The sequence below is a fragment of the Schistocerca piceifrons genome, chromosome X (assembly GCF_021461385.2).
Source record: "Schistocerca piceifrons isolate TAMUIC-IGC-003096 chromosome X, iqSchPice1.1, whole genome shotgun sequence".
NCBI classification, from domain to species: Eukaryota; Metazoa; Arthropoda; class Insecta; order Orthoptera; family Acrididae; genus Schistocerca; species Schistocerca piceifrons.
Window position 1 is genome coordinate 396,185,940 of NC_060149.1, and position 25,034 is coordinate 396,210,973.

The following is a 25,034-nucleotide window of genomic DNA, read 5'->3' on the forward strand; positions in this document are numbered from 1 at the left end:
TTAGCCTAAATTCCAGATAAGGGAACCCAATTTTCCAAACTTTGAAGAAAAATGGTTTGATTTTTTTCTCGACGGTTCCAGAAGAATAACATTTTCTGATTTTTTTCATTTATTTCAGTTGCGTAAATGGTTTTTATGATTTGTCATAAAAAGGGGAAGTTCGTATTTAAACGTGACTTCCACGAGAAAAAGAAATCGTACTTCAAAGGTTTAGGTAGCAAATGCGATTGTTACGATTCATTAACTTGACTCACTTAGAGAAAAAAAGACCGCAGTTCCGTAGCCGAGTGATGAGCGGGATTGAATGACATGTGCGAGGCCTCCGGTTCGATTCCTTGCGGGGTCGGAGATTTTCACTGCTAGGAGACTAGGTGTTGCGTTGTCCTCATTATTCATCAGCATCCACACAGAAGTCGCCAAAGTGTCGTCAAATTAAAAGACTTTCACCAGGCTACCGAACTCCCTAAAAGGGACTCCCGGCCAAAGTGTGCCATACGTACATTTCATTTCTTTGGCCATAGTAATGAAAAGGCAATCAATTTCATACTTACTCAGCAACCATAAACAAAATACAAGGAAAATAATTATGATTATGAACCAATAAATCTGAGGGTTTCTCAATTCGTTAATGTAACAACAAAATAACGAAGAATAAAAAATAAAAATAATTTTCAAAAAAGCTGCTCAAAGTGTACTCCTTCCATTGTGATTGCAAGTATTGTAACGCTGCGTCATGGAGTCCGCAAGGTTTCCAAAATCAAAGGTTTCCCTAATTTCGTCAAAGGCTAAAATTATGCTCACAGGAAGCTCTTCGATTGTGTTTACTGCAGTCGCGTAGACAATTTTCTTCATATTCCACAACAGATAAAAATCTACAGGGGTAAGATCTGCCGAACGAGTTAGCCAGAGAACTGGACCATCTCGACCAATCCACCTCTGCAGATACAACGCAACTAAATGCTCACGTAGCAAAACAGCGAAGTGCAGCGGTGCGCCCTCGTGTTGGAACCACATTACCTGACGAACCGCCCTTACGAACGTCTCATAAATACAACGGAAAGGCGTTTACACGAAACGCTAAATACGTCCGCCAGTTTAAACGGGGAGGATGTAGGACGGAACCCAACAAACAGTCGCGTACTATAGCTGCGGAAATGTTAACGCTAAGCTTATGCTTACAGAAATTAACGTAAGTGCTACGTGTATTTTCGTCGTTCCAAACATGGCTACTTCGACAGCTGAATGTCACTTCTTTGGTGAAATATGCCTCGTCTGTCCACGACACCATCCTTGCGAAATTTAGATTTTCAGTCTATTTGTTTAAGTATCACAAGTAACATTGGTTCAAATGGCTCTGAGCACTATGGGACTCAACTGCTGAGGTCATCAGTCCCCTAGAACTTAGAACTAGTGAAACCTAACTAACCTAAGGACACCACAAACATCCATGCCCGAGGCAGGGTTCGAACCTGCGACCGTAGCGGTCTTGCGGTTCCAGACTGCAGCGCCTTTAACCGCACGGCCACTCCGGCCGGCCAAGTAACATTGATTTCGAGAAGAATAGTCTTGCACCAAATCTTGCAGTTTCCCTAGGTGGTACGGAAATAAGGTTTTGTCATACTAGCCGGCCGGAGTGGCCGAGTGGTTCTAGGCGCTTCAGTCTGGAACCACGCGACCGCTACGGTCGCAGATTCGAATCCTGCCTCGGGCATCGATGTGTGTATTGTCCTTGGGTTAGTTAGGTTTAAGTAGTTCTAAGTCCAAAGGGACTGATGACCTCAGATGTTAAGTCCCATAGTGTTCAGAGCCATACTACGGAGTACGAAATCTGTTGCGACAAACAAACGGATACATTTTATCACATTTAGTTTTTGGGCATAATGTAAGGAAATATGATTAAATTTACTTACTCGCAAAGTTGACAACAGGATTTGCGACAGCCATATCGAGAACGTTTTGTTCAAACAGCTGTTCACACATAGCGCTGTTGTCCAGTGTCAGCTTTGTTAACAAAAAACTTCCAGTCTTCCTTAATTTTCTGCCAACCTTTACTAAAGTAGTCCCAAAAGGAATAACGCGGTTAGGAAATCTTGCGTTGTAAATTATGCGGGCCTCGTGTACATTTTGATCCGCAGATCGGCGTATTCGTCGAAGGAATACCGATGACACTCAGTGTTATGACTATGCTCACTTCTGTGAGAAATGTGTGTCACGCCTACTTCCGTCGTTGTCCTATCACACCTCTTTCCGTGTAAATTGGCAGCTAAACGAACAAAGATCGGCTGCGTAAATACGACTTCCGAAGGTGATCGAATGACTAGCAGACAAAATTCTGCTACACAAGCTGATAGCCGTAATGTCAGTTGTTCTCGTATCGTAGACGGCAGCACCTGAGACTGCTGCGCTGCTGGCTCGGGTTCGATCCTTGCTGTCGTCGAATGTCCATTCTTTGTATCATTCTCTTTTTTATTTGAGGAAACGAAACGAAGGACAAGTTTGGCTACACCATCTCCATAAGGCTGCTTCAATTTGTACGCGAAACAACGTGATCAGCTAACTCCAATGCTAATTAAATCGGAAACAGGACAACGTACCGAATTTTTTTCTTAACAATTATTTCTCAACACATTCTACCGTGCAACACCCTTTCTAACATTTCAGATGTGTAATATATGTCATATAAACACATGTTGAACATCTCCTCCTGGGCCTCTAGATCGATTTCAGCCAAACTTTGTAGACATTTTACTTATAGTCAGGAAGGAAATGCTGTGGGAGTAATAACCACCAACCTTCCGTTGGGGTGGGGGTGTGTTTGATAATTGGTTGGGGAAGAGAGAAGGGGGCTGGAGGAGATGGGCGAAGACAGGTGGCGTGATGAGGTGGACAGAGAGAAAGGGAGGAGGAGAAGGACAGAGAGAGGGGGAAGGAGGAGATGAATGAAAGAGGGGGAGGAGGATGTTGAAAGAGAGAGAGAAAGGAGAAGATGGACGGTGAAGAGGGGAGGAGCAGATGACAGAAACAGGGGGGAGAAGGAAGGAGGAGGCGAATAGAGAGAGGGGGAGGAGGAGATGGATAGAGGGAGAGGGGAGAAGCAGATAGACTAATAGAAGATTAGAACGAATAAATACCCGAGAAAAGCCAAGTTTCTCAGCTAGTATTATCCACATACTAAATACTTGGCGCTCTCATTCGCACCTACGGGGCCCGCGCCCCGGCTCACACTTGTTCAACCCATGAGCCGATCTCGCGTTTTTTCTACAAGCTACAAAATGTCGTCCACTCTAGTGATGAGAACAGCCGAATGAAAAGCCGAATGAAAACAATCGATTCAGTCGGTTGTTGGAAAACAATCGTCTCATTCGGTTGTAGTTTTAAGTCTCGGTTGCGTTATTTATTCATTTTTCGAGTGGAACCAGAGTGTGGAAGTTAGCGAATGAAAACCGTCGACCCAGTCCGTTGTAGTACCGGTCCGTCTATTAGCTGAACTAAATCAGTGGTATGCGACAGGGATGCACATATCCCGGAGGGTAGCTAACCTCCGTGTTAAAATAAACAAGACATTGTTGTTGTTGTTTTTGTTGTTGTTGTTGTTGTTCTTCTTCTTCTCCTTCTTGTTGCTGTGTCCTTCAGTCTGAAGACTGATTTGGTGTAACTCTCCACGATACTCTGTCCTGTGGAAGCCTCTTCATCTCCGAGTAACTGCTGCAATCATATTATATATATTCATTTAATTATTTACTAGACTAATTCTTCTTTTCTTCATTTAAAATTGATAATTATACTGCTGTGAATTAAGTGGTTCTACACGCAGTTAACATGTAACTAAGGAAGGTGACGTATCGTTGGAGATACAAAGTCGAACATAAAAGTTAACTTAGGGGTGCGTGAAAAAAAAAAAGAAAGAAATGTGTCGGAAACGTCAGAGCGTCAGAGTTGTAGGCGCCGTTGCTACACATGAGTGTATGTACAGGATGAGTCCGTGACGATATTACAGACTTTCAGGGACAGTGGAGAAGGACAAATGTATCAGTCTGTGGTGACGGACGTCCAGAAACGAACGAGTGGAAAGTTACAAACGAAATCCATTCTGATATCTCTGACAGTGGAACACGTTTACCGTTACAGTTGTCGCTAAGACTGTAGGATTGGCAACTTTCAGAGGGAGTAGTATGGACCAAAACAAGAAAAACTGTCAAGCAAACATAAGCTGTTAAGCGCATACCGCAAGAGCTGTGAGCACTTGTTCACAGAGATGATGTGTTTCACAATATCGAAGATGAATAAGTGCTCATAAATCCCCAGGTATGAAATTTAGAGCCCATGTTTACTTGACATTTTTTTTCTTGTTTTGGTCAACACTGCCACCTCTGGAAGATGCCTATCCTACAATTACAGCAACAGCACCGGTACATGTATTCCGCTGTCAGAGGTATCAGAACGATTTTGGCTTATACCTTTCGACTCGTTCGTTTCCAGACCAGTGTCCCGTAACTCAAATTGATACATTTATCCTTCCATGAAAGTTTTTAATATTATCACGGAATCATCCTGTGTATACACACATATACAGCGGCCGGCGCCTATGACGTCTACGCTCTGTAGCGTCGCTGGATGGCGTTCCCGGACGCTCTTTCCTATACTCGTTTTGTTCCTCAAGACACCTTCAGCATCCCCTCGATGCATGTCGGTGTAATTCTGAAACACCCGATGTATGTACGAGCCAAGGCAGACAGAGAAATATGCACATTATCATCAGACAATTCCGTGTATTTTGTGACTGTTCGTCAGTACTGAACTGTTTTAGCACTAGTAGCAAAGGTGACTAAAAGTCTGTGAAGAATAAGTAAAACAGTGTCATCGACGGGCGGTGTAGTTTTGCTAGGGACTAGGTACTTCGAATGTGGCATCCAATAGACGGGGACAGAAAAGTGCCGGTAATGTTACAAAATGTACACCTTCAATGGACCAAGCAACACAAAAAATGGGCAGTGATTGCCTGGAGTGCTGTAGAGGGATTTGACTAATCTCGAATTTCCCTCTTTTCAAATGATGCAACACGTCCAGTGCACCGACAGCCAAATGAGGCGTTGAACAGTGTGTGGAGGGTGTAGTTGTAGCCGGAGGTGGTTCTGCGATTTTTTGGGGGTGTTTTTTGTACCATTTCTTGGGCCTATTCATTCAAAGTTAACGTGAACGTTAACCAGGATGTGTATTTCAATATTCTTGGTGGCCAAGTGAAGTCCTACCCTCTACATCTTTCTGACGAGTATGCTGTGGACACTCTTGTCTTCCAAGATGATAAGAATCGCATTCGAACGGTTGCACGCATACATTCCTGTTCCGATATCTGAAACAACCTGGGGGAAAGGAAAGATTGTATAACTACGAGAAGTCATCCTCATGAATAGTAAAAGTAATCCGTTAAATTTCCATTACACGACAGATCACACTAATCTAAAGGCTATCAATTTGAATAGTACCTAGGTATTATAATTACAAACAACTTAAACTGTAAGGATCACATAGAAAATGTCGTGAGGAAGGAGAACTAAAGACAGCGTTTCATTGGCAGAACGCTTAGAAGAAGCAACAGGTTTACTAAAGAGACTGCCTACACTAAAATATTCGTCCTCTTCTGGAATATTGCTGCAAGGCGTGGCATCAGTACCAGATAGTATTGACGGAAGACATTGAAAAAGTTCGAAAAAGGGCAACTCGTTTTATACTATCGCGAAATAGGTGACAGACATGATACACGAGCTGGGGTGGCTATCATTAAAACAAAGGCGTTTTCCGTTGCGGTGACATATTTTCAAGAAATTTCAATCACCAACTTTCTCCCCTGAATGCGAAAATATATTTTTGACTCCAAATTACTTAGGAAGAAATGATCATCGTAATAAAATGAGAGAAACTGGAACTCACACGGAAGGTTTAAGTGTTTGTTCCTCCCGCATCTGCATCCCGAACAAGCTTGTGGAAAGCACACCAAGCAGTGCCAACCGTGGGGCAACGCATGGAGTGGGATAAATCCGTACAGAATATCCAGCAGAACTGTTTCATTTCTCAAATGTGTGAGTAACAATAGTTTGTTGTATTTCGTTACTGTGTTATTTTATTTAGCAATAAAGTTATTATGCATAGACTAATAGGTTTTACTCTTTTATCCCCCCCCCCCCCCCATCTTGAATCTAAGCATGCACAAGTCTGCATATATGCTGGCGCTGTAAAACTATATGACCAGTTATCGTCTTAGTTTGTACCTACAAAAACCATGGCATGGAGCAAGGGTAGATTGAGTGCAAAGTACACTGCCTGATAAGAAAGGTGCAGCACCCAGAAGATAGAGTCGGATTTCAATGTAACTTCACATACGTTCACGCCGTCGGCCAGTATGTAAAATGATGAGAGTTGCAATATGCAGTGACAAGTGGAACGGGGAGAATGTCGGCGAACTGCGGAGAGGTTCCACTCTTCCAATGTTTTGGAGAGGCATAATGTCATAGGGAACCATGGGGTATAACTTCAGGAATCAGCTGGTAGTGATTGAGGCAACTCTGTCATGTTATAAACCTCCTGCATCCTCATGTGTTACTTCTCATGCGATGGTATTGTAGTACCGTTTTTGAACAGGATACTGCTCATCCAGATATGGCACGTGTCGCTATGGAATGTCTGCTTGATGTTGAGGTACTCCTCAGTCCAGCAAGAACCACAGATCTGTCTGCGATAGGCCATGTGTGGGACCAGCTTAGACGTGAACTCCGTCCCATAGCCAGTATCCAGGATTTGAAGGACCATTTACAGTAGTTATGGGCCAACTTGCCTCAAGAGAGGATGCAACGGCCTTATGGAGTCGTTCCCAACAGAATCAGTGCGTACACCCAGGTCAGAGGGGGTGCAACGTCATACTGATAAGTTATTTATAAATTTGTCACGATTTTGTAGTCACTGTAATAATATCACATATTCCCTCAACTCGTGAAGTTTCTTTTCGTTTCCTCCCCCCCCCCCCTCCCCATTTCTTCTGTGTCCTTCACTTTTCTTACCAGGCAGTGTAGATACCAAAGGGATGGAGCTAATTGTAATATGTATTTCAAGTATTCAAATACTATAATGTCATCTACATTCAATTTTCAGGTACAATGGGTCCGTACAAGAACAATAAAGTCACACCGGAACGAGGAATGCTATTCAGCTTGGACAAGGATAGAAAAGCAGTAACACACGTGACAAAAATTGGCATTGCTAACGGTCTGGCCTGGAGTTTAGACAACAAAACCATGTATTACATTGACTCTGCTACCCGGAGAGTCGACGCATTCGATTTTGACATAAAAGCTGGAAAAATAAGTAAGGTCATATATAGGATAATTCTTTATCCTTTGTGAGTAATACATTAAAAATACTGACGAATGATTGTTTCTGTTTAAAGCAAACAGGAGGACCATCTTCGACTACCCAACGAATGCTGTGGCAGGATTTCCAGACGGCCAAGCTATTGATGCGGATGGCAACCTGTGGATAGCCTCCTATGACGCCAATCTGGTAATGATTTCATGTCACACTATTCCAATAAAAAATACGCTTTCAAACATTTACTTCAGAAATGGAAAACCAGTTGATTACCTCACTATTGAGTGATACTTGGTGAAACATGATTACATGGAACACACATTTCTTGACCACTTGTTTCAATAACTAATTTTGCCGCCAAGGTTTAGGGTGCGGCTCATACTACATAGAAAAACTGATTGGAGAGTGTGTATTCGACATAATGATCACCAGAGAAGTTGAAAGGTGCAGGCAACAGACTCCGCCTTTGCGCAGCATCTTCTGGATACCAGACGCAATTATTGAATAGATGCATAAACCCTACATTCTGGGCACAGTGGGCAGAAGCTGTCTCTGATTGGAATTCTGGAGATGAAGAGGCACTACAAGAACTATCCTGAACAGTTACTGAACTAACAGACCGACTTCGGTTACTCTCCACTTCTTAACACAGCCAAACCTGACTGAACGCCAAACCCAGTCTGATCAGTTATGCCCCACTTGCAGAATCCCCTCGCTGTACTAAACTGATATAAACGTTTTTCAATTTAGCCGTGATTCCGTAGAAAGTGGTATAGGTGACGTATAGTATAAGTGGTAATGCTTTCCCACCTGAGACTGCGCTAGTTAAGCTAACCCTTACGTGGATTATTTCTGCAAATCTGTCGTAGATGTAGCCGCCCGAAGCAGTTCTTGTAATGCGCTGGATTCTTCAGACGGTGCAAGTAGGCCACCTGTGATTATAAGTGGATATTCAGAGTGCTAATTTACTTGAAAGGAGTCCAAGGATTCCATTACGACGCGTTTATTAGCAAACATCGTAAAACAGTAACAATTTAATACAGTGAAACGATCCTCTCAAAAAGAACAAGCTCCGAGTTCATTCTACCGCCGACTGGCGAGATTGGGAAGCGGCCGAAATATCTTGCTTAGATTGTAAAACTTCGTCGCTCTTCGAAAATCTTCGGTAATTTAATAATACTCATTTTCTACTGAATTAACTGGTTTCCATCACAGCGATACTATGGTACTCAAGTGCAAAGTGCACTGGAGGCTCCATAGATTACTTGCTCAAACGCCAGTGGACTGATTCTGTGGATGAGACATAGCCCACTGCCGCTAGATTCAATGGTAAAAACCAGTGGTCACCACGCGTTATTTTATGTTATCTTCAAACTGATATGGCTAATGCAGAGTAGTCTTAAATTTATAACGATTATTTTTATGAAACACGACAGTGATTTTACTGTTATCAGTCACATGTAAAACACTATTTTGTCACTTATTTCACTAATTATTTATTTTTTACTGCCTAGGTTTCTGTTTAGTAGCTCATTTTCTACTGTAACCGACAAAGATGTGCATAATGATACAAATATAAACAACAGAGAAATTAATTTCTAATATGAGATGTACGAAATAAGCATTCACAGCTACACAACACTAAAATAAATAACTGGCAAATCGATTTGTGGTGCATGAGGTTTCACTTGTTTTGGAATTTATTTTATTTTCTGAAGTTCACGTTTACCAGAATTCTGCAGATAGCAGAATTAATTCGCTGCCTTGAGCAGTGCTGCAGAATACGATGGCAGCGAGTATCAAGCTGGTTCCCACGGAGGTACTGGGACGAGTGGACCCTATGGCGCAGTAGTGAATCGTGGGACTGGGGAGAAGTACGCAAGCCCTGAGATTCGTTCTGGCTTCGCAGTCAATACATAAGGGAACCACAAATGTTTAGAATGTTCTTTATTAAATATTAGTTACTACAGTCCACTTTCTACATGGCAGATACTAGGAGAAGCCTACGAGTCATCATATTGGCTGTGATCTTAAATATCCGAATGATCAGAATTTTTTGCACTGTGTTCAAAAGCATTTATCCAAAAAATGTATGTAACATGTGTAAAATGTAATGTTTCCCATCTAAAATATGTTAAAAACAAACGTGCACTTATGCTATATGACTAATTTATTACAAATGTGTAGTTGCTAAAGATTAGGTTTACTTTAACTTCAACTCCACAAAACCTCAAAAAGCAAAACCAAATCAAGTGCAGCTTTATGCTCCTGCAGCTTGCCATCATCAAACGGTGTCAGCTCGTTATATGTTCATAGTTTGATTATTCTGCTACACTTGGTGTAAGACACAACAGATCCTCAAATTAATTATTTTCTACATTTAAACTTTTCTGTGATGCTTGCTTTTTCCAAACCAAAAAATAAGTCACTAACATAAAAAATGCAATATTTATGTCAAGGGTCAAAATCTCGTTTTTCAAACACACACACACACACACACATCAAATTAGTGTCTAAAACACGACTTTGAATTCTCAAATTAAGAGCCCAATGCCATTTCCATGCCTCAATATCACCCTATGCTGGTAATTGTTATAAGACACAATGGGCCATCAAACTAAATATTTCCACATCTGAATTGTTCTATGATGCTTTTGAAGTGTTGCACTGGTATCTCGGTTGTTGGCACTCCAATCTGAGGATATGTTGTTGATAGTTCATAGCACAAAATAACATTATCTACCGTTTTTACAAGGTTTTCAGTAATGTTTCACCTCACCAAGAGACTTTTTGAGGGGGACGAAGGTTCTATATTAGAAGAATATAATCTACGTCATTAACAGCCGAATACTGATTTTTATTTGCATTTGAATTAGACCTGATAGAAGTCATTTACAAACAGAACGTCCGAGGAATGCTGCAATATTTACTGTCCAGAAAACAAATGCCAAGGCTCTCTAAAACGTTTACACATTGTATTTTCTATGACCAACTGCTAAATATCACCAAAATTTAACCAAAATACGCGATGTAAAACCACACACACAATTTAGCCAAAAGACAAATGAACTGGCCAAACGCTACTTTAGGAAGGAAGCAGTTATTCAGATGAGATTTTTATTGTGAATCAGCACTTAATCTGCGTATTCCCATAATGAACTAAATGACGCTTGGATGGTGTAATATAGAATACTGAACAGTGTATGGTGATTGTCATATCCTAATCATAATTGATACTATCATAGGGACAATGACGCTCAGTTTACACGGTGGGGGCAGTTATAGTTAGTTTACAGTGTGACTACACTTACCCCAGATAAGTGTATCTACACATCTTAGTACAGCCTCCCATACGTCACTCAGCAAGATCCACATACTTCCAAACAGATTTAAGTAATTTGGAGTGTTTCTGGCTAGTTCTGATAAAGTCACATTTTCAAGATACAGCAAAATTGTTGGTGACTGCCATTCCCCCAGAGACTGTAAGGGACGGGGAGGGGGGGGGATGGGGGGGGGGGGGGCAATTCACAATGCACTGTTTTCCGTGGACCAACATGTAGCTTCTTCGCACCACTAAATAGTACTCGCTACTTAACAGGAGCGCTTTCTTGCAACCCAGTTCATTGGACAAGCACATCGAAATTCCTTTTTCTCAGCTACTCAATCTGTATAACACTCACTGTTCCCAAGAAAGTGAAACATCAAACATTAACAACGTATTCAAAATGTTCAAATGTGTGTGACATCTTATGGGACATAACTGCTAAGGTCATCAGTCCCTAAGCTTACACACTACTTAACCTAAATTATCCTAAGGACAAACACACACACCCATGCCCGAAGGAGGACTCGATCCTCAGCAGGGACCAGCCGCACAGTCCATGGCTGCAGCGTCCCAGGCCGCTCGGCTAATCAGGCGCGGCGATGTTTTTGTTCATCAACGTGCAACACACTTCTCACTTCGGTTGTAGAGCTGTTGGAAACTGTCAGCAAATGCTTCTTGGGGAATCGCTTAAGGCCCTTGCGAGCTTTCAAATAATGAATGAAATGAGATGTTGTGGCCCTCAACTACATACCCTCAGACTCAGAGTTGAAATACTAAAAGTTTTGGCTGGTTTCGTTGTCCAGGGGCTGGGATACCTCGTTGCCGCATTACAGGCCAAATACTACGTAGTCTACAATATACAAGATGAAAATACACATGAATCGAATGGTCTAAGGTTTCTGTCACTCGGCAATTGCGAATTTTGAATGAATAGACATTTATAAATGAAAGATTGCAGTTAAATAAATTCTGCAGGTACTATTTTAACGACTTTAAATGATGAGTATGATAGCAGAAGTACCTTTAAGAGTGCCCTTTATTATTGTAAAACACTTATTGGTGTCGATGGTCCAGCAATTAAATAAAATATAAGTTGAATAACAGGGAAACAATAGATTCCTACTTCACGTAATTAGTTGTGAGCAACAACATAGATCGCTAGATATTCACTTCTAAACCCATCCTATGTCTTCACTGCAGAAGCCAAGGAAATGTCACAAGTGCACAAGTCGGCACTACGAAATATTTCTAACTCTCGCGGTCATGCGCAAACTGAATAACACTGCAAGTCATTCCCGCCAATGTACGTCCGTCGCGCCGTACTGTCCAGCACTCCCCGTATCCTGTGCGACTGCCACTCATGCCGCGCTGTTCAGAACTGCCTCGTGTCCTCTCCGGAAACGATTCCCCCCCCCCCCCCCCCCCCCCAACCTCCATACGTCTCTCCACGTGTCATTTTAGGAACGTTTGCTGTGATTGGCTAGAGCGCTTCTGCCCTGTCTCCAAGCCAACACACACTCACAAACATAATGAAACACAGTCGAAATACTGGATTTACGTTTAAATGACTTCAAACTAAATAAATATTCGTACGGCTGGACCATAAACACGCTCTAACACACGCTATTAAATACATAAACAAATTAAGTAAACATATATCAAAGGAATAGAACAGAAGTAAGCCAGTAGCCTAATGTCTCTGTGTTTTCTAAACACAGTAAATAATTGACCAGTTTCTTCATGACTGGTGTATATCGGATATAAGCAAAGACATAGATGAATAAATATATTTAGAAGCATGCTGCCACCGTTTTCTCGTGTCACTGTGGAGTACTTATGACCTGACGCGATTAATAGTAATCGGCCACTTTGACCTCCAATAACTCATGTACTATTTAAGTTACATGCCTGTAATTTGTACCAATTTAGGTTTACACTAATAGCTTTCTAAAGACACGTCGATCGACAAAATCGGATGAACCGTTTAGATTTTGGAAATTCGTTGCTGGGTGTTACTTGTATAAATTATCATCAGATACTAATCTTTAAACTAATAAATATATTGAAAATCTGATTACACCATCAGAATCGTCGTGCAAATAATAGTAATGTACATGTTTCTTTCTGAGGTATCATGATTCATGTGGCTACTATTAATTTCTATACGAATTGTGAAATGTCTGCCGGTAAGGTTTCACAAAGTCTGCCATCTTTGGCACTCCCGGGATGTCTCCTTCATCAACACAGCGTCACCAAGGAATTCCCAGCCACATGGTCAGCCCGGACCACGGCTAACGTTCGGCACCACACGGCCGGCCTACCACGCGGCCCGCGCGGCCATGCTGACTCCGAACTTAGAATATTTTCAGGGCGCCACAACTCGCCCATTACCTCACACACCGTGGTCGTACATTGCAGGATATCTGCAATGACAGCGAATGTTCGTACTTAGAATGTCTTTACATATCTTTGGTTCCTTCGCTCTCATTCTTAAAGACAGCTGCTTATCATCTGCAAGAATCTGTCACCCCCGTTTGATGATGTGTAGAATTGTGTGTGATGACTCAAACGTGACTCATTCTCAACACCATCTTTTGCGCCACTAAAGTGTTTAAGCCACATGTTACAAAAACACAACTTTACTATATCCACCATCTTGCAATCTTATAAATTTTTTAACTGACAGATTTTTAAATAACCTGTCATCCTGAATTTTTTAATTTTGCGTCAGTGCCATATTGATAACATCATGCATTGAAGGTTATTTATGACACCATTATTTCTGGGATGCATCCAGTCACACTAATGTTTGAACTTTTCAAGGATATTTAATTGCAAAGTGTGCTGGAAGCCCCATAGATATACTACTTGATCTGTGTGGATTATGCTAGCATCTGTTGTAATGGTAAGTCACAAATAGAGAAAATGTGATAATCAGCCTTCCGTGGGTATCATATTGAAGTATCGCCAAAGAAAGACTTATAGGAAAGCGAACAGTGTTAACAGTATTGTCACATGTCTCTTCCAAGATGTTGCTTTCTGGTCTTCAGCAGATCGCTAGATGCATCGTGTCATCCCATCTGTTGTTTTTAGATCATGGTCGAATCTATTAATCCATTTCGTCAGATTCTGGCCATCGTCTCTCAAAAACACTGCCAATGGCTGATTTTACTCTAACACACTAACACTTTTTATCCGCCGGTATTTTGAGAATTTAGACTGCAAGCCGAATGTGTTATCTGTATTCTGGTTCATGCCTGTGAATGTGAGGGCATATGTGTGTCATTGTCTAAGCCTCACCGAAGGCTTGTTTCTGGTTTTCGTTCAAGTCAGTATGTTTTGTACAAATAAACGAAAGTGTAATCTATCATTTTCACATACCTGTATCTGATGCGCAAAATCCTGTCTAATATGATTTCGTAAGCTGCAGGCAAGTACTAATTTTTATAGTAAATAAATAATTAATACAAATTAGTTTTTTGAATCTAAATAACGTGATAGTTCATTAACCCTTAATTAACTTCCAGAATAGTGGTAAAAATTGATAACTGGATAAAATTAACTTCCCCATTAACTTTCGCATAAGCAAACAATTTACTTACGGGCAAAAAAACGACTTCTATCGCGAAGCAAATAACATCGTTGTTATCCACCACACACTATTGAGCCTGAACATAAACGAATGTAACATACGGCGCATAAATAGGCGATGAATTCGACTGTTGTAAAATTATATGATTGGCGACTGGTCACTGGAACAGTAACTACTGTACAATAGTAATTACAGTACAATTCACAGTGACATTTATTGCGAAAATGTTTTGGATGTGTAGTTCATTCACGAAAGAAAGGGCTTGCAAAACACTTGTTCCGCCATTTATTGAATAGTGATCGTCAGTCTAGGGACATTTACCGAGTTGAATTAATAAAAGAGATAGACAAGACCCAAAGAAAAGTGACGTTTTCGTCATGATCAATGGTTTAGCTGATGCGATAGTGTTAATGGAGGCGCTCAACGAACTGCAGTGACAGACGCTGCAAGAGAGGTTTTGTGCATCACGATGAGCTTTACTATTTATTTATTTACTTACTTATTCATTCACGGATCATCTTACAATGATGCAGGATTTGACGTCATAATACAATGGAAATAAATAGCTCAAAAATATATAAGTGTATATTTATGAGGACATGACAGATGGTTGGCCGTAGCCTTGATGAAGGCACCATCCAGACATTTGCCTGAAACGATGATGATTTAGCAAAAACACGGAAAACATAAATCAGAATTGCCGGACAGAGCAATCTCCATCCATCCTCAGTATCTGAACAACCACACCGCCTCATTCGATTGGTCCCTATTGTAAAATGCCCTTTGATATATCCACAGTTTGCTCCAGATAAATTATAAATCAAACATAGTCCCGCTCTTTGTCACTGCACACATCAAGGACACCCAGTGGTGACTCGTGAACCATGAACATGCTGCTATGCCCCTTTCACTAATTCCAGTCTGTTCCGGAAACTGACTCCAGGAGCGAGTGAATATGTGCGGGGAAGAGCAGGGCAATATATTACGTCCTCCCACATACCTGTATACTCGGTGAATCGCCTAAACTTTGCATCGTAAATATTGTGTAAATGGAAAGAACTACTGATGTGTGGTTTTCACACAAATGATTGATAGCGGCTCGTATTGCTAGCCAACAAACAGATTACAATAACATTTATAAAGTGTATTTTTGTGCAGATATACATTTTAAATGAAACAATGACTATTAATATTAGCAAACAAAAAGCAGGCTGAATCAGAATGTCAGAGGTGTTTGTTACAGGATTTTAGTGCGAGTTGTTTACAAGATATGGTATATTGGAAAGTTCCCACACCAGCACTTGTACAATACCTGTGGTAGCACACACTAAAGAACAACACAAGTGCATACAGTAGTTACGTGGATTGTGACTAGTAACGAGACAATTGACCATCACAGGTTGTGTTCAAAATGACTACTGATAGCGGGAATACTCGCTTCCAGTTGGTATGGAACGACTGCTGCACACGTGCTACCATTTCAGTGGAGATGTACGAGCGGTATATAGTTTATATGTCCTTGCAGACAGCGTCTTTCAGCTTTACTCACAGAGAAAAGCCTGCAGGCATCAAATCATGAGAACGGGCCGGCCAAAGCACAGGTTCTCTGCGGCCAACCCAACGATTTGGAAACAATTCGTGAAGACATGATATAGTACTTTGTGCATTATGGGCTGTTGGTATCACAGGTTCCTCCTAGTCTGCAGAGGAACGTCTTCGAGCATCAGTGGAAAATGGTCTGTTAGGAGGCTGCATCCACTCACGATGTACTGCTCTGACTGTTGCCACACACTAACTGACTAGCAAGTCGCAATGCACTCAAGGAACACACAAGCACACTGTAACCAAACATTACAACATAGTACCCAGCAACGACGCAGTTTGAATGGCTCAAATAAGTGTCAGTGTGGAAACCGTGTTGGTGTGGAAACTTTTCAAAATACAGTATCTCGTGAACGATTCGCACTAAAATCCCGCAACAAACACCACTGACATTCTAATTTATGTTACTTTTAGTTTGTTGGTGTCAGCAGGCGTTGTTATATTTAATAAGTGTAAGTTTGCACAAAAAATACACTTTCTAGCCGCGTGGGGTAGCTGTGCGGTCCGGGGCGCCTTGCCACAGTTCGCGCGGCTCCCCCTGTCGGAGGGTCGAGTCCATCCTCGGGCATGGGTGTGTGTATTGTCCTTAGCGTAAATTAATTTTATTTAGATTAAGTAGTGTGTAAGCCTAGGGACCGATGGCCTCTGTAGTTTGGTCCCACAGGAACCTACCACCTAGGCTTTCTAAGTGTTATTATAACCTGTTTATTGGCTAACAATACGGACTACCATTCCATTTCATGAAAACCGCACATCAATAGCATTTTGCATTTCCGCAATATCTGCGGTGCAAGTTGTAGGAAATTCACCCTGTATGTCACGAAATGATCACAGAATCGAGAAAACGGAACTAAGATTAAAGTTTATCGACAATCATTCTTCCCATGCACCGTTCGCAGATGCAACAGAGAAGGTGGAAGTAGATAGTGGTACGACTCCAGATACCTTGGCCGGCCGGTGTGACCGTGCGGTTTTCGGCGCTTCAGTCTGGAACCGCGTGACCGCTACGGTCGTAGGTTCGAATCCTACCTCGGGCATGGATGTGTGTGATGTCCTTAGGTTAGTTAGGTTTAAGTAGTTCTAAGTTCTAGGGGACTGATGACCACAGATGTTAAGTCCCATAGTGCTCAGAGTCATTTGAACCATTTGAACCAGATACCTTAAGCTGGCTTGTAGAGTATTGAGGTAGATGTAGATGTAGTATTGGTGCCCCGCAAACGGCACTAATAAATTTCCAAGAAACATAAATGACGCACAACGTGGGTGCTAATTAACTGTACAGCAGACTACATTTTCAGTGTTGACTAATGTTATTGAGACACGGGTGGTTCTACGCTGTTTCAGGTTATTCAAGTGAACCCGTCGACTGGGAAGCTGCTGAAGAGGGTCGAGATGCCAGCTCCGAAGATAACTTCGGTGGCGTTCGGCGGAGAGAAGCTGGACGAGCTGTTTGTGACGTCAGCGCGGGACGAGCTGACCGACGAGCAGCTGCGCCGCTGGCCGCTGTCGGGCTGCACGTTCCGCGTCACCGGGCTGGGCGTGACTGGCTTGCCCGGCCAGCCCGTCTGTCTCTGAGCAGACGGAACAGCTCTGTCTGCCTGCCACTTGTCTCTTCTTCCTAGCATGTCTAGCCACGTACTATCTAGAAACATTATGTGCTGCTTCTATCATTTCTTAACGCAGTGTCCTCCAGTATCGCCGATTTACTTATTCTCCACAGACAGACATACGAAACAAAACGGAAAATTACGTAGTTGCGCATGTCTGTCAATACTTTCTCCTTGTCACCTACCATGTGGCTTCTGTCTCGTGGTTCCGTGACCTGTTGCGACTTTCAGTCTGTGTAGGAGAAGACTTTGGTTGCATAAGTGGGTATTCTACCATACTTAGTACAGAACACTTGCTTTTATGTCGCACTTTGTAAGTGTAAAAAAATGAACTACTATCAAAAGCAGTTAAATAAAGCCCTGAACTACTAAGCTATGATGTACTATATGAATATTTGTGCCCCAGAGGTAAAACTGGAAACGCGATCCAACCATAAATATTTAACGAAATAATCACAGAAACACGAACTTACTTATCGTATGGCAAACAGAAAGGAATTTTGCATAGACAGATATTCAAGCATCAATTAATTGGTAACTATTCATCAAAACCCTGTCCAAAAGCTATATACTACCTATGCTTGCAGCTCATAGGCAAAGCTGTGCTTGGGGATTATCCCTCGCATCTGTAATCATTGAATTTAGATTTGAAAACAATGTTTATTCAAACACTTATTACTATTATTATTATTATTATTATTTCTCATATGGCTCATATTATGAGTTTTTAAATCGTAAGCATAGCTATACCTATACAAAGATTACTAAATTAATACGTATCAACACTTCAACACATCTCTCCAGCATAATGTAACACAAATGACAACAGCTATAGGCTAGTATCAATGTCTTTTATGTAGTTTATAACATCACTCGTTACTCTAAGGAAATCTTCAAAAGGACGCTTTTGTGTGACATGTTGGTACAACAAGAGAAACTGTCTGTCGTTCTGCACCACAATCACAACATGTTGATGAAGATTTGCCCCACATGTTGAGAGGGTCTGCACATCGTCCAGTGGCCATTCGGATGTGGTTCAGGGAAATCAAAATTGCCTGAGGCTGGTCAAGTCCAGGGGATTTCTCGTGGACGCAGGACAGTTTCAGGCACTGGAGAGGAGATTTTGTTGCCTACAGCGTTTCCCTACTTTCAATACTGGAAGGTCGAGGTTATCAACGATCTTCTGGTATTCTCGTAGTAGTGCACTCTGCCATCTGATGTCAGCAGTTGGAGCGTGATCAAGTTAGGGAACTAGTATATGGGAGCAGATGGTACTGACCTACTAACAAAGCACATGACTTCTTTAAGTTGTACATCTATCTTTTTCACAGATGCACTAATAAGCCAGACAGACAAACAGTACACTGCCGGTGAGTAGAGCAGTCCGGTTGCTGATACTCGAAGTGGGTCTGCTGACGAGCCCCAAGAAGTGACACAGAGTTTATGGAGAATGTTATTGCTGCTTTTGAGCTAAGCAGATGTTCATTCCAAGTGCTCCTTAAAAGAAAGTGAGCTGATTACGTAATTCCAAGGTATTTTGAAGGATGTTAGGACGAAGTTCGCCTTCCTCAAAATTTGCTGGACAAATGAAAATATGCTACTTCTGTTGTATTTGAGTCAGGTTATAATCCCCATTTGCAAAAATATTGGCTTAAGATATCTAGATCAGAAGTCAGGTTTCCTTTAGTTGTTTTAAATGTTCTGTGTTGGGTAGCTATTGCCCAATCATCCACATAGCCCAGCTATCTGGACTGGTTTGGAGCAATATCAAATACATAAAAATTAAACTAGGGAACAGTGAGGATGGATCCCTGCGGTAAGCCCTTATTCAGTACTTTTGGACAGCTAGTGTCTTTTCATGAAGCTACAGTAATTGTCCCGCCAGCTAACATGTCATCGATTAGTTTAGTTGTCTGTCTGCACAGAATAAGTTGTAATCTGTTATGTATATAAAGCAGAGAGAGAGGGAGAGAGATTCTGTGTGTGTGTGTGTGTGTGTGTGTGTGTGTGTGTGTGTGTGTGTGTGTGTACTGGGATCTCCTCCCAAACCCCTTGATAGATTTAAACCAAATTTAGCACAGAAACAACAGGCCTTACGAGAATCAGTACTGTGGGGTTTATTACCTCCTAGCTCCAATAGGAGTGGAGATATGGACAAAACGCATTTTTCCAGTCGCTGGCCTATAGACTGCCCTGCACAAGAGGCATGTTGTTTAGGAACAATATTGGCCTGCCAAATCAACCTGATTTAGAGGGCAGCCTAAATGTCATGGGGAAGAAAGAGTTTCCCAGTCCCCAACATGTTGGCTGCCCTGCATGACAAGTGTGTTGTAGTAGTGTAAGCCCACTTTATCACCCTGATTTGCATGGTGTCCTGTATGTCAAGGGCAAACAAATCATTTTTAAACACCTGGTGTTTAGCCTGCCCTGCACGGCACGTGTGTTTTGGGAGTAGTACTGGCCTGTTTTACTGAACTGTTTTTCAGGGGCTACACTTAGCGATGAGTACAGCTGGGGACAGGCTGAGATGGATGAAAAGAGGAGGTGGGCACAACAAGGGGGAGGAGCAAATGGACAGAGAGTCGTGAGAAAGTGGAGATGTGTGAGGCATGTGCAAAGTGTAGAGGGGTAGTTGGCAAGTGGAAAATGAAGAGGTGGAGGTGAAGATGAAGAGACAGAGGAGGAGGAAGATATGGTCAGAAGGAGGAGGGATAAAGTATGGTCAGAGAGAGGGGCTGGAAGAGAGGAGTGGAGGAGGAGAAGAGACAGAGAGAATGGGGAGGAAGAGATTCACAGACAGAGGTGAGAGGGTAAACTAGACAGACAACAGGAGGGAGAGATGGACACAGAAAGGGAGAGGAGAAGGTGTGTTTAATATATGTGTTGAACGCATATGCCGGCGAATCCGTGGGGGAGCCATCTACGACCCCAAACTGTATTGTATGGTCCACTTATAACAACGAAAGCCACTGATGTTTTCTGCTTCATTTGGTATCCTCCTTCAATAAATATTGTTAATGATAAGACTGTTCACGTCTGTTACATTTCTTAAGTCACGTGAGTCCCCAAGTTGGTGCTAATGAGCAGTCACATTGAGGCAGTTATCTAAAGCTGAGAAGCAGAGGCAGCCCGATAATCTGAAATCCTGGCCGACATGAATTTTTTACAAGACATGGATCCAAACGGTTCTTTTCAGGACCCTCCAGCTATAAACACTTTGCTGCGGATTGCACTGTATTTCGTCAGAAGGTCGAGCAAGTTCAATAGTGTCGAGGGCAGTGCAGAGTGATACAGTGGTATTCGGTAACATTGCTTTATTCAGCTAATTTACCGTACTCGATGGTGAGGGGTAGTGTCAGCATGCCGCCCACCGATGTTCCGCGAGTCCAGCCGGCTCAGCAGACTCCTGGCATGCCGACGTCACTGCTGTCGTCATCAAGGCCGTCCTCCGATGGAAGTCGGCCGCCACTCTCCAGGTGACCACCCAGCGATGCGTTGCGACTTGCGCCGCGCTGCTGCCCACGACTCCAGAGACAGCTACATTCTCTGCTCCTCGCCGCCCTCCACCCCGTTTGGCCTGCCCTGTCTGACCATGGGACGAAGGTGGATGTACAGGTCACCCATGGCCCTCGGGCCACTGCTGCTCCCAGGACAGGATCGGACTCGAACCCGCGCCCTCCTGGACGTTGTTCATCAACTTGCTGCTAGTGGTGCTTGCCAACACCCGCCACGGTCTCTGGCTCTGTCTCAGCGCTGCTGCGCCTCCCACAACGTACGCCTCGCCCAGACCCCGGTACGCCAGGGGGGAAGCGAACGTGCCCCGTAGACTGGAGTGGAACCGAGCCCCTCCTGGACCCACTACAGACCGCTGTCACTGCCCTCCTTCAGGCAGACCGCGCAATCTCCAAGTTCCAGGCTGCTGTTCCGTCGTGCCCCGGTGTTGTGTCCCAGGAGGCAGAATATAGCCTGAACAATTACATAGGAACAAAGTAGAAGTTTATGGCCCTGAGCACTATGGGACTTAACATCTGTGGTCATCAGTCCCCTAGAACTGAGAACTACTTAAACCTAACTAACCTAAGGACTTCACACACATCCATACCCGAGGCTGGATTCTAACCTGCGACCGTAGCGGTCACGCGGTTCCAGACTGAAGCGCCTAGAACCGCAGGCCGAGACAGGCCTCTATAGCCGGCCGGGTTGGCCGATCGGTGTGGTTCTAGGCGCTACAGACTGGAAGCGCGCGACCGCTACGGTCGCAGGTTCGAATCCTGCCTCGGAAATGGGTGTGTGTGATGTTCTTAGGTTAGTTAGGTTTAAGTAGTTCTAAGTTCTAGGGGACTGATGACCTCAGAAGTTAAGTCCCATAGTGCTCAGAGCCATTTGAACCATAGTTGATCAATTCCCACACGTCAGCCATTTACAAATCGCCAATCCTGGCTCTGCCCTAGTGCCCCGCTTCATACATCGCAATAACTTAAAGCAACGCTGCCTTTTCCTGCCTCGTTGTTGCTCCACTCAAAACAAATTGTGCTTGCAATAGCGCCGTCGCAGCTCCGCGCCCGCGACTGCCATGTTTACCTTGCCTGGCCTGCTGTATGTCGTCTGTTACCACACTCTGCCAGGGGGCTCCAGATTTCATCGCCCAACCGCGTCTTATTGAATTTTGGTAAAATTTCCCTTTCCCACGACTAGGACTGACACTAGCACAGCAACTTCATTACACCATATAAATCAGGATATGACTTAAAAGAACATAATCTCCATACACTATTGCAAACAGGGAGCCCCTCGCTACCTTCTGTTCCATCGCACATCTCACCAATATATCAGAAAACCATGAACCATATTCAGAAATCATTAGTCTTCCTGAACAGCAGCCAACGACTTACCTCTCTCCATCTGTCACCATAATCCACACAAAGAGCGATGTATATATTGCTAATGGTTTGTAATGGTAGTATTTCCTTAATTCAGTTAACTGTTCGTGCCATATCTGCACGGCAGCAGGTAACTATGTTACGACTTAGTTTGAATTAAATACGAGTAATTCAGAAAAAATTACCTTTGTATCTAACATAAAGTAAGTTTTTCGAAAAGAGTAACGAAATTACATGTTCTCAATACACGGCTTCTAGCAAGACAAAGAATCATTTATAACACAGAGAAAGATTATAAGTTTGAATGTACAACAAGACCTATCCAGTTAAAATGATACTACTTTATCCTAGAATCAGCTTCTATTTCACAAAAAATGAGAGAACTCTGAGCCTTCGTTTCATTGCGTGGAAGGAGCGATCTCAAGAAAACTGCGAATTTTTAGAATACACGTCTGAAGTAACCTATACATTCGCCTGACAGTCACCACGGCAAGTAACTGTATCTTCGTCATTGTATTAACTCCGAATCTTCTCGCATCGACACGCCAGACGAAACAAGAATAAGAATAGACCAGACTGCGTCCCAAACAGAAAAACAGGAAATAAGTGGCGAAAACTCACTCTAAACAATATCGCCTCGTGATTCCACACTCGCGAGCCTTTCTGATTGTCCGATGGTCTAAACAGGCCTCCCAAGATGCGAAATGCATCAGTGGGTATACAAAGAGATAGCTCAAAGAGCTCGTTTCGACTAAGCGAAGCTAACCATAGTATACGCACGCAAAGCATTGCAAAGATAAACTCACGATTTAACAAAAGTAAAAATATTGTGAGCTGAAAATGAAAGTACAAACGAACTGGTAACTTTACACTTTCATTCTGCCTTGCGTTCAGTGCTGAAAGTAATTGAATGTTGACGAACTGTCAATACAGATGAAATCGGCATCATTACACCACTAAAAGATGTACAATATTCTTCGTTTATATTATATTTGAGACAGAATTGTCTAAAGCCGAAATATATGTTCATTAGATGTTTTGGCCCCTGTCCGATACCTCTGGAGGCCACCTCTTGGACTGTATTTTTCCTTCCTTTCCTGCTGTTGCTTATTTTGTAAGATTTATGGTGGGTCTTAAACCAATACTAGCGGGAAGTTGCGTCCCTGGCCGATATAACAGGGCAATATTTTGTCGACCCCAATACACCGCCAGATGAAAGTAGTACTACCTTTATCCTCTCTTCTCAGAGTAGTTTTTTGGTGGTCCGGATCCTTCCGTGCCACCTCCCTGTCGATCCATCTGCGGTGAAGATTCCTGGAATACTTCCGCAAGTTCTCTCTACTGCGCTACTAAATAAATAGCCACACTTCTCACAAACAGTGGTATATTTCGCCAAACATTTTTACTATTACTTTTTACAACACGACTAACAATTGCTACGGTAATACTACATTCAGAACGTCCGTATATGTATATTGTAGGAGCCGAGAGAAAAAAAGAACACCGATAAACAACTACGGCTGTTCAATTGTTCAATACGCCCTTGTTGGTGCGTCTCTTACTCCATAGCTCTCGGATTCAGGCACTTGCTGCAACATGGCACAAATGACTCCCTGACGACCAGTGGTTGTAATAGCATTTTTACTGGTCCTCTTCTCGCCCGCTCCACCACTGCTCCACACACAGTTTCCCTTTCCCACTACATTTATCCTTATTCAATTTATTCACAAGGATCTCTTGTCGACGGCTTTGCAATGACGTGTTGGGATGTTTACAAATATCCCGAAACACTACATATCCTTCTACTCAGACAAGAGATCTCGTGCTTAAGTCTCTAATTACATACACATTTTTACTAACAATTCTATAAATATTATCCTACCCTTACGTCGTAATGCTGTCTTTACACAATCTCTCCAACGTAACTTTCTATAATCGTTATCACTCGTGACTCTGTTCACTTAATTACTTAACTACTTTGTTCCTGTTTGGCAGAATTCATTCCTTTTCTTCATACTTGTAATATTATTTCTCATATCTTGTTACTTTCTTTCATACTATGGCTATCTTTTCTAGGTCACCCGAAGTGTCTGAGGAATGTGCATCATCATCATCATCATCATTTAAGACTGATTATGCCTTTCAGCGTTCAGTCTGGAGCATAGCCCCCCTTATAAAATTCCTCCATGATCCCCTATTCAGTGCTAACATTCGTGCCTCTTCTGATGTTAAACCTATTACCTCAAAATCATTCTTAACCGAATCCAGGTACCTTCTCCTTGGTCTGCCCCGACTCCTCCTACCCTCTACTGCTGAACCCATGAGTCTCTTGGGTAACCTTGCTTCTCCTATGCGTGTAACATGACCCCACCATCTAAGCCTGTTCGCCCTGACTGCTACATCTATAGAGTTCATTCCCAGTTTTTCTTTGATTTCCTCATTGTGGACACCCTCCTGCCATTGTTCCCATCTACTAGTACCTGCAATCATCCTAGCTACTTTCATATCCGTAACCTCAACCTTATTGATAAGGTAACCTGAATCCACCCAGCTTTCGCTCCCATACAACAAAGTTGGTCGAAAGATTGAACGGTGCACAGATAACTTAGTCTTGGTACTGACTTCCTTCTTGCAGAAGAGAGTAGATCGTAGCTGAGCGCTCACTGCAT

The 25,034-nt window shown here is 42.7% G+C and overlaps 1 protein-coding gene across 1 annotated transcript in view; it reads left to right on the plus strand.

The window, feature by feature from the left end:
- LOC124721584 (regucalcin-like) overlaps positions 1-17,857 on the plus strand; it is a 58,120-nt gene extending 40,263 nt beyond the window's left edge. Inside the window, exons 4-6 of the mRNA XM_047246630.1 lie at positions 7,144-7,356; positions 7,439-7,551; positions 17,223-17,857. Of these exons, the coding sequence (XP_047102586.1) occupies positions 7,144-7,356; positions 7,439-7,551; positions 17,223-17,453 (557 nt within the window). The 3' untranslated portion in view covers positions 17,454-17,857. The remainder of the gene's footprint in view (positions 1-7,143; positions 7,357-7,438; positions 7,552-17,222) is intronic.
- Positions 17,858-25,034: the final 7,177 nt, after the last annotated feature.